We start from the raw sequence: 15,898 nt of genomic DNA on the forward strand, positions 1-15,898 counted from the left end.
ATTTGATAATTCTGCATGAATATTATTTGATAAATTATGAAAGCTGTTTACAATTTTAAAGTCTTGTTATCAGTAAAATGCACGACGTTCATAACAAGAATTATAAAATATTAATAAGACGAAGACATGTGTTACTATTTACCTTGACATTTACCCTACATATTAAATGCAGGCTATATAAATGTATCACGTAAAGTTCATCGTAAAATTGAAATACTTATATCTTGTAAGTAAGACGATAGCATATTTTAAATTTGTTAACACATTGCCTTGTCCAGAAATGTTCTTAATATTACATAAGACGTGAAATATTATAAGAAATTAATATTAAAAAATGACTCCACCTATAGAACAATCAATTTATTAAACCGTTCTGTTTGGCATTATTTTGATACCATTTTATAAAATTTGTTATATCTATAATCTATATACAGTAAATTTAATACGTATAAAATTCAATGCATATATAGAATGTTATATTTTTATTTATTTCAAATTATTATTTTATAATTAATATTTATTCATACATTACAATACAATATTATTAATTATTTATAAGTATTCTAATACCTATAAAGGAGGTTGCATATAAACAGAAGCTGGGAACGAGTTGCACTATAAATATGTTACAGATTTTTATGTTTATATATATATATATTTATATATATATATACAAAGATATAAAAATACACAGAACCCACATAATATACAAAAATATACAGTTCTGTTCCTTTAATTATTCTCCTAAAAATACAAATTTGCATCCACTCATAATGTAACCAGCAACATTAATATATTAATACGTATAATAATATTAACAGAAAATAAAAACCAGGAAACCAGAACACTCACCTCTCAACTTCTACTTTCGGTTCCGCTTTCATAGCGGCCTCGAGGACGCTTGGTAGTCGTTGCGGCTCCGCGGCCGGTGAGAAAGGCCTGCTGGGGCTGGTGGTGATATATTGAGGTGACGCGTTTTTAAACTCCCCCGTAGTCGTGGCGTACGTGACACGACTCGACGAGGAAAAAGAGTCACCGGTAGTCTGTTCGTCAATTGCGGAGAACACCTGGTTTTGACCAAACGTTACGATCTTCGGCGAACCTGGTCCAGTCTCCTCCTCCTTGATCTCTTCTGGTACCATATCGGCGGGTTGTGGAGACAGGGGTGGTGAACTTGGATCCGGACTAGACGTGTCCACGGTCTGCGTCGTGCCAACCGGTGCCAAGGACACCACGGAAACTACCTGCAGTGCCGCTACCGCTTCCTCTGTCTCTTGAGCGATCACGTTGTCCGTATGTTCAATCACCTGAAGAGCAGGAATTAAGAATTTCACCCTCTTCATATTCTACACATTGTTCTCACAAATTAAGAGAAATTTTTATGTACTATATTATTTATTATCAATGCAATTTACCTCGTGAGGCTGATAAGTGATCAGTTGATTATCCCTGTATCTTTCCGGGTACAGTTGACTCTGTATAGCTCTCATCTGCTTCTCTAGATGCAACCTCGCGTGACGTTCCCTTTCCAACTGTCGTCTGAGCTCTACCACCTCACTGTTGACCACAGAATGTCCCTCTGTGGTCACCGTTATTACCGACAAAGGTTCTGGGGACATGCTGCCCAATCCTTCGTCACCGCTTTCGCTAACGTGCATTGGTAGACTAACCACGACACCTCCTGAAACAAACAAATTCCATCGATAATTCATTACTTAATCACATATAGCGAAAGCAGATTAAGTTCTACACTATTTAACGTTTCTAAATGTATTTCATATCGTCGATTTGCTCGAAGAGAATACAATTCACAGAACTAACTTCTGAAAGTAAACTACTTTAGGATAGAGAATGTGTTAATATATTCGAGACTTCTGAATTAATAATAATAAATATAATAAAATAAGTATATAACATATAATAAATAAATTCATTCTTAATAAGGATATTACTTGCACTGGAATTATAAAATAAAATTGAAAAACGAGGAATTAATTAATAACGCGCTGAATTTTTAAACTTTGTGCGTGTTTTCTTCTTTTTATCTTTAATAAAATTTGCTTCGTCATATCTCTTGTCAGTAGTCATGAAATGGAAGTTTGTATAAAGGTTATCAGTTTATAAACTTATTATAAATATAAGAACGACGATCACAAAATCAACGCTTATTATATTCAAATAATTTATTAGTCGGTGAAAATCAATGATTTCGTAGACAAAGAGGAAGCAACCCTATTTTTATCCGATGCGTAAGATTGAAAATTTAATCGCGCTGCGCCGTGAGAGTCAAAGGAAAGTAAACGAAGTTTCGATCCTATCGATCGGATTGCGACTTCTTCCCTCTTGTGAACAGAATAGAATATCCGGCAGAGCCTGCAGGAATGTAATTACTCGCGCGAAAATGACGAACGACGCCTATATTAATCTCCACACCACTTTCGACCGACAAATTAAAAAATTCCTCGACGAATCTTCCCGATGAGTCAGTATCATAAAGCAAGTTATTCTGATGACGCGGGTAAATTAGTGATCGTCCGTTCGCAGATTGCGTTCTTCCTCCAAGAATGATAGATTAGTTTTATGGTAGTAAAATCATACAAATATTTGATTCGCAATTTTGTATACGTTTAAGACGTATTGTATAGTTTCAACTTGAGATACATACTATTTAATTAATGACACGTTATAATCGTTATAAATAAAATTGTCAATTTCCTTTACATCGAAGTGAACACACTCACCTTGATTGTCCGGTTTGCGTTTCTTGATCGGAACATCGCCACCCTCGTGTTGATTCACCAGTCGCTTTAATTGACAGTTCTGTGACAGCAGTTGGGTTTTCTCTTGCTCCAGCTGGTATATGTATTCGGCAGTCTGCTGAAGTATCGCAGCCTGAAATAAGAATGCCATGTTATTGAAATAAATACTTATTTGGTGTATTTATTACGTTAATAATCTATATTCTACAATCTATGCGATAAATATCATCGATGATCATCATATTGTAAGATACAAGATACAAAGTATAAATTAAAATTGTTAAAAGTGTTGCAAGTGCAGCCCAACGATGTATCGAAGATTTAAAAAGTGATCCTCAAAGCGTGTGTTGCTACTATTTTTATCTTTATACACGTTTTACCAAAATCAATATCTATTCCAGCCATTCTAAGTCAATACTCGCTAAATAATTTTTTCATCGTATTTGTCAGGTATCGTGGTGTTCGAATATTACGATATAAAAATTGTTCTATATATTTTTAGAACAAACTGACGCTAGAACGAACAAACTTCTACTAAAGCCATCCTGGCATATCTCGCTATACTTTCAATCAATAAAAACCTTCGAAACGAACCAAACTAAACTCTATAAAATAACAAAGGACAAGAAACAGCGGAACTAGGCCGAGTTTAAAAAAAATAAAGGTTCATTCCACAGGCAGATGTTCCCAAAGAATTATTCGCAATCTGTGTCTGAATACAAAATAAACAAGCGAGAGGAGGGGGTGTAAGATACTTCCTGTTTATATGGCTGAAGCTTAAAGGGTTTTATCAAGGGGGAGAAAGGACCACCATGGGTCTGTGTTCGAGTCGATAACATCCGGAACAGCGACGTACGCGTGTCGTACGCACGTAGTACGTAGTAAAACGGGAATGGTGGTGGTGGCAGCGAAAACAAAAGGGCCAATTGATACAGGAGTAGAAGGTAACGGGCTGTACGTTTTGCACCTGCCGACAGGTGGCCAACGAACAGATGCCCGCGTGTGTCGTGAAGCCATCTTCAGCTGTTTCTCTCTTGAAACTCGTTCCACTCGAAACTCCAAGTAATATACATTTAAAAAACGTCTCCACTGTGATTATGCATATGATGCAAAGGACATTTAACTGGTTAATCGAAGAACTGGTTTCATGAATAATTTTTTCCTGTAATCGAGTATGTTCAATTTTTTTTTTTTCTTCTTTTCGTTTTTGTTCTAGATTTGTTCGTTTTGGATCGGATTAATTTGTTGGTTCAGATGCATTTCTCGATGCGATAAAAGCAAGATCAGGATTCACGTTAAAAAATGTTTCGTAGAATTATTGTATTATAAATTGAGCTTTTTTTCACTGGTTTTACTTTATGATTATTTTACTACGAATCTGTAATTCTTATTCTCTAATTTTTCAATTATTCTTATTTTTGTTCTGTATTATTTTAAAAATAATCGTTCAAATGATTTATCTATCTATTTTCTCCTTTATACTGAGAAAAATCTTGTTTTTCTTTTTTTAATTTACCAATTTCCAAGTAGATTCGTAAGAGCATAAAAAAAAAACAGTTGCTTTCGTGGAAATTATTCTATGATTTTAATATACATTATTATATTAAAGTATGAATATATTAAAATTTAATTTAACGTAATTGTATTAAATTCTGTTGCACACATTGTTCCTCTTTCGAAAGGCTGGATTATTAAATTCAAAATATCATGATAACGAGAAAGTATTTCACAACTCGTTAAAACTCCATGTAATTCGTCTATGCTCGCGTGTAAGCACGGACAAAGAATTTCTAGAATTTAAATACATAGAACATGATATTTCGCAATATGAAGTCATACACGAATTAAGCGATACACCGTATATAAAAGAGAATTAAATTTAAGTTAAAATCAGTGGAGCTAAAGTTTATACGTTTTAAACTTTTTGACGGTTTATTTCTACTAATACAAAAACTATTATCAAAGAATAAAACTAACCATATGGTTACAATTATCTTATAAAATTTACTTATTATAAAAGGTACGAAATATAGAATTTGCAAAGCTTGCGATTCTTTTCAAATCCATATTTTTATGGACACAACTAATGAAATATAATGCTTATATTTATGTACACATTTCAGAAGGATCTGACCTTTGGAATCTATTATAGCAACGATTGTAACATTCGATGAAGATTAACTTTTGGTGGAACTATCGAATGGCAGAAAAATTTAGTTTGTTCGTATCACCATATCTCCTCGTGTGGCTTGGTTTGGCTTACAATCTTAAGGTTGCATCACCTAGCGCCATTCAGGGGCAAATGAAAAGGCACAGCGATAAATCTGATCAAAAATTACTCGTCAAGAAAGTCATTCGATTCCAACGACAGCGCGATGAGACGTAAGGGAAAAATCGATTTGGAGATATAAATTTGGTATTGAATATATGATGATGTATTTGACATGGTTTGAAGAAAACATATAAACATATAAAAAACATATAATAAAAGATCACAAAATAAAGAAATAAGAAAAGATATTTTCATTTAAAGTGACATTTGGATCACTTAAAAAATCCATTTAGATATTTTAATATTGAAATTTATCCATCGCACAGATTATACTTCAAGTATAATACAATATTTGCATATATGACAATTGAAATAAATTGCCCTATTTCAGTTTCATTTCTATAGAAAAGTTGCGCCCAATAAAAAGATATAAATCTGCATAAACCGAGCAGCTAATTTAAACGTGTGTAAGCGTATTAAGTGTGTGAGAGAGGTCAAGAAAATGTTAACGATGCGTTATATTACGAATCATACATATTTACATACATCTATGACATCATATGATTGAATCTTCGGTTTGGGCGAGTAACGATCCAAATATAGTTCGCGTCGAAAGGAAAGAAAAATGAGAAAGAAAGGAACTAGCGAAGAAAAGTGTTAGCCAATTCGCCAAAAACTTCTTACGATCTTACGATCAACAAAAAATCTTTTCCTAAAATATTTCTACTCGCATAAATACGTAAAACACATGGAAATATTGAAGACGAGAAAGACCGCAAGGTCGAGGCAGAAAGGAAGCAACAAGAGGAAAAAAATCGCTCGTGAGAGGAGAGAAAGGCGGAGAAAGAATGCAAAGGTGCGCTGTAACAAGACCAAAAGAAGAAAATGACGAAGAAACTAGAGTAGAGGAGAAGTCTTAAGCAGAGAAAGACGAAAAAGAGAAAGGATGTCCGAAGAATAATATCAGAGGAACCGGGTACGAGTCCCTCCGCGGACTCTTATTATTGCGTTTGCGTGTATGTAAGCCCGATCTTAGAGCATAATCGCGAACACACTCGGCATCTGTCAAGGACACAAGGAGTTGGAACGAAAAGAGCTGCCCCTTGCGCGCATGTTTTTCTTTATTTGTGCAATTAAAAACTCACAGTTAACATTGAGAACCGGAAGCGATCCAGATGGAACCGAATCCGCGTTCCTCGGAGAATTCGCGGATCTTAATCCTTTTTTTATGTTTTAATTCATTTCGGAATTACAAAATTTGTTTAATTAATAAAGCTAGAAGAATTTTGATAATTCACAAAAATGAATACAGAATATTTAGTTGTTCTTTATATTTAAAGAAATGTTAAATATTTAATTGGAATTTTCTCATGTTCTTTGATGTTTCGACTGGAGATGTAATTGGGGATATTAATAAATATGAAATATCAAATTAAAAAAATACTTTAGAATTTAATTATTAATTTTCGAAAAATCATGGCTGGACATATATCACGAGCATTCTCATTTCTATTTCTTCTTTTGCCTTTTAAAAACAGAAGATAGAAAAATTAAAAGCTCATAAAACACCGAACTGGGAGTTGATTATGTATCGCGTGACTCGATCGCTTAAATTCGAGGCAATCCATTTTTTACCTCTAGACAATCGACGCCGACAATACGAAGAAACAGCTATAAAAATGGTTGTCGTTGTTTGCCATGATTTCGGGATCAGCGTGATCTAGCTAAATCATCCGGGTTTCAATTTCGAACTCGCAATGTCTGTGACCAAATCGTGTGTTCGCGTGTTCATACGCATTTTCTCCGAATGCTATAAAAATCTTTCATATTTTGGAGCGGTTTATAAAGCTTCCTCTCCCAAAAAATAATATATCGTTTGTTATGAATATTCATATAAATGTATTACTATTGTCAATAGAGGTATTATAAATCAAGAATTTTTTACATTACACTAGTATCGATATTTATTGGTCTAAAATTGCATAATCTTATTTCTGTATATCCTCCAATTACAAAATCAAATGGAAAAGAATTCTGCGTTTCATAGATCGATAATCTTCTGTGCTTTTTCAGATTTTCATATATTCGCATACATTTTGAAACAGCTATAATTATACGCATATATAATTAGATTTCTACATATCGAAGGATTTTCAGTTTATAAAGAAAAATCTTTTTTCAACGTTAAGATCGAAAGATTGAATTTTACTTAGGAGATGCCAACTTTTATGCCGTTTTTCGGCTATAACGATTAGGGGAGCCGAAAGGCCACGCGTACGGCCTGCTCGGTCAGAGTTCCGACGCACGTGCCGAAATCTTGTTAATACCATTCTGCAGAGTCGTGGCGGGCCAAGGTCGATCCTCGAACGTTTCCTGAACGTTCGCAGATAGCGATTTACGGAGAGGAAGCGGCCAGTCGAATCGACTGGCCAGGCAATTTTTTTAAATAACTCCGCTCAGAAAGTTTCGTACAAACAATTGGTTCTTCTGATCATCTTCGATGATTCGATTTGATGAAATTTTATTCGTATAAAAATGTTAAAAAATCATGTTAGACGTTACGTACGAAAAACTTTAATAATTGTCGCTATATATAAATTCGTTTTAGAATAAATGGACAAGGATAATATTCTACGAGTAATGTAGCGTTTATGTGTGTCACTACTTGGTAGTGATATAATATGTAATAAATATCAAACACAAGGAAAATCGTAAATTTTGAATTAAAACAATTCTTGGATATAGGAATTTAAAAAAACCTCTCTTAGAGTTATGTAAACGTGTTACATCACACGCTGAACACGTGAACGGTTTAAATTTAACAGTCATTAAAAAGTATATTTTCAAGATATATTATAATAAAACGTCACTCACTGGTTTCGTCTAGTATATTCAGTAAAAAGAAATTTATTTAATTTATTAACTTTTTTTCTATTTAAAGCAAGCACACGTGACGCCAAAAAAATTCGCCAACTACTTACGAGACCTTGAGTCCAATTTATGTGTATGAAATCTTATGCGTTTTTAAATGGCTTTTGCTGGAACTCCTTAAAAAGCGTGTCGTTAATAAAACAAACGTGTATTCATTGATAAACAACGTGTCGCGAAAAAATACACGGTAATTTTTTCAAAATTAAAACAAAATAACAGGATTATTAATTAGTGTTATTACTGCAAACAATCAAACAAACAATGCTCATTAATTAATGTTACCACTGTAAATAATCAAAGGATTAATCGTATTATACAGCGGATGACGGAAATACCATGAATATTATATAGAATTATACTATTTCGAAAGCAAATGAAATTTATGAGAACTGAAATATCATAAGTAATTAAAATATTGCGAATACAAAAATCTTTAACGAAATCTATCTATGTAAAACTGTTTTGTTTGCGTAGGAACCTAAAAATTCATTCGAACGAGAATTAATCCTTTTGCTTTCTATGATTAATCTGAAAGAGTGGAGTTCTTTTACTACGAGAAAATAGTCACATAATTTTAGTTTTTTTTTTTCTTTTTTTCGTTCCACCCTAATAATATACTACTAGAAATATTTAGCTTGAACCGCCAACTTAATATTTCGAAGATCACTTGACACATCTATTTCGATAAATTTGATCCCTGATATCAATAGAACTACCGGTTGCACGAAACTGCAAAGAATATGAGGTAGCTGCGCGTGGAAATGAGTTCAGCAGGTAGGGTCACGAGCTAAAATCACGCTTTACGGCTGTGAACTTTCCTTTCTTTCGATCGCCAGCTGCGCGCTAGAGCATTATGCCCTCTAGTCTTTCGCTCCTATCGATCGGTCCGTGTCGTCAGCCCATTCAGTCACGGTCACAGCTGTCGTATCTTGATTTTCTCAGCAGCTTGGGAAAATAGTCGATTTACGACAGAAAATTGCCTTAAAATTTTCTTTTTTAGTAGAACTGGATGTAAGAAAGCTAATCGAGTGGTCCGGATGGTGAGAAAACAATAAGGTGAGGTAGGAAGAGGTGAAGAAAAGGGGAGAGCTAGGGGGTGGATTTTATTGATGGAACGCAGAATCATAAAGGAACGCGAAACTGCAGCACGAAGTGAGAGCGAGTACGATAGGTGGCCGGCTGTGGCCGTTCTCTTGCATCGTGTTCGGTCTTTGGAATGCCGACACCGCCGACGCCGACACAACAAGAAGAAAACGATTCGATTCTCCCCAGGGCCGAGTCAGGACTTTCGGTGGGAGAGAATTCTCTCGCCAAGCGATGGCTTCGAGCTGTCCTCGTTGTGTATTGTTTATACACGATAGAAAAGTAATAGAACTCGGAGAAGTAAATTTTCGAAACAATATATATGAAATAGGATTTGTTAATTGATTAACTCGGCCATTTAGCTACTAAAGACATTTTTTCCAGGTCTGGGTCTTGTAACGAAGACCTAAATAAGATACTTGTGTTTCTAATAAAACATTATATACGTACATAGGTTTCCTGCTGCTACAAATGGAAACAAATTGCATGTGTAATGCAAATTATTATGCACATTTTGATAGGAAGTATTTGAAATAAATTACCACTAATAAGAAAGTCGATTACCTAATAATGATAAACGAATCCTGTGCCATTGGATGAAACTAGAAACCGATGCAAGCGAATCTAAATCGAACATGTACGTACATTAATTCTAGATCTGGACAGAATTCAAACGAGATCCATTACATGTAGATCCATTATGTAGATTCGCGTAGATCCAATATAGACCTGGAACGAATTCAAGAAAAGCGATTTTCCTGATCGTACTTCTTCTAGAACTGTAAACATTAGTTTATCTACCTATACACGCCCCTTCAGAATTGTTCTTTTTTTTTATTAATTACTAGCGATAGGAATAATACATTTCTCATAAAGGTATCGCAGAAAAGAGCAGAATTACGGAAAGACTTTATCTGATAACAATTATTATAATGATACTGTATATATAATTATAGTAATTATTATTATCATTTATATATATAGGGATGCCAGCCTTCGATATAAAAAATAAATACAAGAATATGAAATAAACAAATACCTGCAATTGGTAACAACAAGTCACCACAAATGCTGCGCCATTGGTATTAGTCAATTACGCACTGTATTTCTATCAATTCTTTTTGAATACAGGAAGCGACTCGCAGAATAAGTTTAATCGATGGCCAAGTAAATTAGCACGTTTGCAAATGCGATTAATGCAACTACTAAAAATATAATTAAATCTGTGTGGAAAATTGGGAATTTCCTGAAAGACCTAAACGGAGCAGCGAGCTTAACAAGCTGAAGAACCTCTGGACAATCAATGTAATTTAATTTTTTATACGAATATAGCATCATCTATGAATGTACATTTTTTCCAAGGTGAATATTATGCAACCTACCATACTTTATAAATATAAATTTCAACATTTCTGCAAACAATTAAAAGTACAGAATTAATTTTCCTTCGCAATTCCTTAAGTTACATATTCGATAAATTCAAATACAAGTTCGTAATATTGTAATGCAATATTAGATATAAATAACGTTTTCGAAAGCATTAGACTGTTCGATAGACAGTAGATACGTATAAATAACATTGCTAATCTTGAGTACACGAGCAAGGAATGCCTCCTTTCTTGCGACTGTTCGCATTACATAATCCCGGACGTATTGCTTGTTCCTTTCGCGCTAAACGATCGATTCATTTAAGTCTACTCGAATCGGTCGAGTAAGTACTAGTCACCGTTCTCCGCTTATTTATCCGTCAACATCTACCGATCTAATATCGTAAATGTAGCCATGTATCCACGTAACTACATACCTCCAAAGATCCGGACGTTTGGAATTTACAAGCTTAAACCTCGTTACAAACGAATAAATTTTATCGTGTAGACTGTAGATATTTCTTATGCGTATCGATTGTACACGGTATCCCAATAATCGTCGTACAATTGCCAAAGGTCTAACTCTGTATAGAGACACATGGAAAATATGTGGTAAAATTTCTTCACAGGATATTTCATTCCTGAAAAAATTAGATCGAAAAATTTATGAGGTATCCCGATTTAGGGTAAATTACGAATTTGGATTCGACGTATTTCAAGCAAATTAGAGATTCGCCGAGGCACAGTAAAAAAAAAAAAGAAAACTCAGTGAAATGAAAAAAAAAAAGACTCGGCAAGCCTGCGGAATCTCCTAAAAAGTTTGAAACTGCAATCACATTCAAGCCGTGGTTATGAATGGTTCGAATAAAATGTTAATTTTATGGGAATTCGGCACTCTCCATCCTTTCGAAAGTTGAAAACGCGTTTGTAAGCTGTCTGTCAAGGCAATTACGACGTAATAGTAAGAATCTCGGCACTATAGGGGTGGTCCAGCCGTAAATTCAGTCGATTTTGGCCAGCAGCCACTTCCTACTCGACAATCTGTCTTTGAAAGACGAAACTAACCTAACTCGAACCGACATGACTGAAATCGACGCGACTCTTCGGCGTTTACGCTATTCTGTGATTTATACCGAGGCCGGAAAACCTTTGGATCTTCGATTTAGTTTGAAACTTCTGTTTTCGTTTTTCTTCTAATAAAGTATCATCGTTAAATTTGAGAACCTAGAGTCGAAGATGAACAGAATGATACAAATCGCTTCTGCATTCTTCGCGTTTCGAATATAAAATACCATCAACCCAAAAAGAAATGTAAAACCACGCGATAAAAATGCACAAAAGATAAGAATATTTCTCTTGCAATGTGCGTTCCTACGATCGACCACTGGCAACAACGAAAGGTTGAAAGAGTCGAAAAATAGAAAAAGAGGGTTGATTCGTTGAAAAAGGGGTAGACACAAAGGGTTTTCCTCGAGGAATATATTCGTACGTTTCCGGTGGACGCTGGAGACACGAGGTGTGCCGCATTTGCGGCGTCGTCTGGCGCCGGGACGCTTGACCGCAATGTGCCATGACAGACGAACGAATGCAGGTAATTTGCAATTCTCGTTCGCTTTAATAGACCATGCAGTGGGCGAGTAAAACGTTTACGTTAGCTAGGCAACAAGGCTGCGTTTCAACTATGGGAGGGATTTCTATTTTTCTTTCTGTCAACCATTATTCTTTTCTTCCCTTTGTCTTGCGCCCTGTTTTATTCATTTTGACAGATAGCTGCAAATATTTAAAATGGAATTATTTCTCAGAGGAGAATTTTATCTATTACCGTGGTAAAATATTTTTTATTTCGCGGAACTTCAGGTGAGATTTTTTTCAGATTTCCTTTGCTTTTGATGCGTTTTCAACTGATATTAACACTCGATCGCTGTCATTGTAGAGCGTAATAATTTAGATTCATATATGGAATTATGTTAGTTTTACTGTATTATTTATATATATATAATTATTTTTATTTTCCTAAGAAAATAGATAGCGAGTAGATGCTGAAGATAGTGTTGGTCATTTGTAAAAGAAAGTACCGTTTGTAATAATGTTAATTGTCTGAATTAAAGGAAATATCTTTCAGGAGGTTAAAGAGAGATATGGTTTTGAAAATACCTTTTCAAAATACATCAAACAGACAGATGATTTCCAAGGAAACGTTGAATAAAACTTCCCACACAATCCTAGTTCCCATAAATCACATTACCTATTCAACACCAAACAAATGTACATACGCGAAGTACCAGAGTTAATTTAATGAGAAGGAACAAACGAAAGACGTAATTTAGAAAGATGGTATAGTTGAGCGAATTATACAGAAGAGAAGGGAATAAGAGATGTTTTTTTATGGCTACCGTATTAAAAACACGTATCCTATATAGAAACGAATCGAGTATCTCCGCTAGTGAATTTGGAGGACTTGGCATGAGAACGTAAGAGAAGAAAAATAACTTAAGTGGATTCGAGTTCTGCGGTCTTGGGAAAAGCTGGACATCTTGCCAAGGCACGAACCCGTACCTTACTATGGTACAACGAAAAGAGAAAATAGTGACTTATCCTGCGTTCAATACCCCTCAAAAAATTGCAAAGTTTAAATTATCATCTGTTTTATCCAGTCGAAATATACTACCATTTTTCCACTGTTCAACGTTTACTCAAGTTTCGCTCCACATTCCTTTGAACTTGCTCGACCGCTCCTACGAAAGCGTATGAAACATCAAACACTTTCAAAATTAGTTGCCCGAACATTCAAATAGGAAACAAGTAAAAGGAGAAAAGAAAAATTGTGACTCGAAATTTAAAGAAAAGGAGAACCGTACTCGCAGCCATGTGCGCCACAAAGAAAGGGTCGAGGAAAAGAGGAAAAATCGATCGAACAAAAACGCAAAGTCAACGAAAATCAACCGCATTGAAAAGAGAAGGGACGACGAGCTGAACAGAAAAAGAAGAAGAAAGGAAGGAGAGTCGGTGGCGAGCAGATAACCAACAGCACAAGTGGGGGCAACGTTATGCAACCGCATTCTGAACGTGGTGTACTCTCGTACGTGCACTCGAGGACATTACACCCGGCGAGTCGGCAGGCCGTTTTGGAGTAGCGGCCACGGGCCGATCCAAAAACACCGAGAAACTGCGACGATGGCCAAAATATCTCGTCAACCGGCGCGCATTGCCATGTCGTTCCGGAATCGACATGACCTTCTTTCGAGGGGCGGGACTGATTCGATGCACTTTTGTGCCAACGTCGAACTCGATTAACCGTCCCTGATCAACTGTCTAGTTCCGAATCTGCGGCATTTAACGCGCCTTTTACGTAGGTTACTGGTCGATATATTTTCGTGTTGTTAAAAAATACGAATATTCCATTTTTAAGCATTACTTTCTTAAAGTTGTGAATTTTTCTAATTATTCGCGTAATGGTCAAATTTTTGTGAACCATCGGTTTTCTCTTTATTACTAATTTTTACAAATTACGTATATTATCGATCGTTCGCTTTAGTAGGTTACATATTTTTCTGATTTTTATGTACGTACATAAGTTAATTGCTTACAAAATGCAAGCGCAGACGCGCGGCTGGAATGCGCGTGGGAATGTCTGTGCAGTGGAAAGAGACGGCGAAAGGAGAGAGGTATGTCGTGGTGGCCGATGAATCGATTGCAACTGATCGTTTCCATTATTTAAAGACTCGAGAAACTATTAGTTTTCCGTGTCCCCTCGGGAATGTGTGTTTCTTCGCGTGCTTCGTTGTTCCACGTTTAGATTCTTCTTTCCTATCCACTACACGTTGCTCGCTTACTTTTCCTCGTTCTTCTTATTTCTCTCTGTCTTTTACTTCATTCTTCTTATCTTTATCCTTTGATCGAGTAGGTTATATCACGAGGACTTTCTGTTTTAGTTTGGGAAATCGGATAAGTGAATCGAAAGTATACTTTTATAGAGATACGTATTAGGTTTAAAAATATATACAGATGCTGCTAATAAAAGGATTTATACTGACTATTCTTTATGTTTACATTGCCGACTTATATCCAAATCTATATTTTTATAAACGCAACTAAAGATTCTTATGAAAGTTATTTCCAACTATTTTCGCTATATATATATATAAACTATCTACAATATGTAGAAAATATAGTTACACTATCCTTCCATTGAAATGTAGCGGCATATGCGTCTTAGGACGTTGCGATACGAAGATGCCTCGCTTAGTTGTTTTGCCACAGAGGATTAACGACGCACATAATGTAATAAACAAACTCTGGACAAAGCAATTTCACTGCTACGTGCAAGCTACAACCTGCGACAAGATCAAACCTTTCGGTACCCCCCCTCGATCAGTATAAATAGACGACCATGTCCTCCAGACACAGTCAGTCGCACGAATTAATATCAGTATCGAGTCAGTCAGTCATTCACTTAGTCGCGCGAATCAATATCAATAGCGCAGTATCGCGCAATCTTATAACGAATAACATCAAGCGAGCAACGCTTGCGATTAACTTTGTATTTTACATTTTAAAATATCTGTAAATATAGTTAATTAAATGAACTCGTCTCATTATTGATTTAACCAACAACACGTCACACCGTCCATCACAGAAATAATTTCCGAATTTTCCAAACGTTCTCTATTACTCAATTTCTCTACAATTTCTATAGTCTCTAGGAATATTAACCACGATGCTTCCATTAATTTGTTCAAAGCTTCTATTTACGTAGGAACGTAATGCGCACGAAGAACGACGAGAAACACCGATAATTAAAATTCGCAAGAAATAAGACACCGTGGTGGATCTAACGGCATCGATCGCGAGCCTTAGAAACATTAATCGGATGAACGGTGCAACGGGCGGATCTCGACTAATATTATTCTCGGCTGGATTTAGGGATTTACCTGATGAAGATGCACCCTTCTATAACGTATCGAAGTTACAGCCAGCTCGAAGGCGTTGGATCGCAAGTGGTCTATGAAGTATTCCAATTACAAGGAAATTTGGTAAGATAATCTCTGAACTAGGAAAGATAACGCGAAGTTTCTACGAGCTCGTAGAGAAACGCGAGACGTGGTTCGTGTAACGAAGGAAACATTAATATCTCTAACGAAACAAAATATCAGAACTATGTAAAAAATAATCAAGTATCGAAGTTACGATGAAATTCTGTGATATTACGTGTGACTGCGGATTGAAATATGAAATTTCATCAATAAGAGATAAATTATAGCGTAGAACGGGTAAAAGGAGCATGGCGAAGCGTAGCAAGAGAAAAATAACAACGATAGAGGTAACTTGAATCGATTCAGTCTGCCGTGAATACGATATCGTCGTATTCTCCGAAATCCGTAAATCGAAGGTATGACACAGCGTACGTGTTGCATATATTTTGCTACGAGCTTATCTTTTACTGCTATTTCTATTTCGCTTCAAAGATTCTATTTGAAATCATACAT

At 35.5% G+C, this 15,898-nt stretch overlaps 1 protein-coding gene across 3 annotated transcripts in view; it reads right to left on the bottom strand.

Annotated features, from left to right (window-relative positions):
• Crp (transcription factor cropped) overlaps window positions 1–15,898 on the bottom strand; it is a 160,829-nt gene that overhangs the window by 17,862 nt on the left and 127,069 nt on the right. For all 3 annotated transcript variants that reach the window (XR_011802184.1, XM_072020577.1, XM_072020576.1), the window contains exons 3-5: window positions 2,742–2,892; window positions 1,416–1,681; window positions 853–1,307 (exon numbers count right to left, since the gene is read on the bottom strand). Coding sequence is in view for 2 of the 3 variants with exons in the window: in XM_072020577.1 (XP_071876678.1) it covers window positions 853–1,307; window positions 1,416–1,681; window positions 2,742–2,892 (872 nt within the window). In the remaining variant the exon portion in view is untranslated. The remainder of the gene's footprint in view (window positions 1–852; window positions 1,308–1,415; window positions 1,682–2,741; window positions 2,893–15,898) is intronic.

This window comes from Bombus fervidus, chromosome 17 (genome assembly GCF_041682495.2).
Source record: "Bombus fervidus isolate BK054 chromosome 17, iyBomFerv1, whole genome shotgun sequence".
Taxonomy (NCBI): Eukaryota; Metazoa; Arthropoda; class Insecta; order Hymenoptera; family Apidae; genus Bombus; species Bombus fervidus.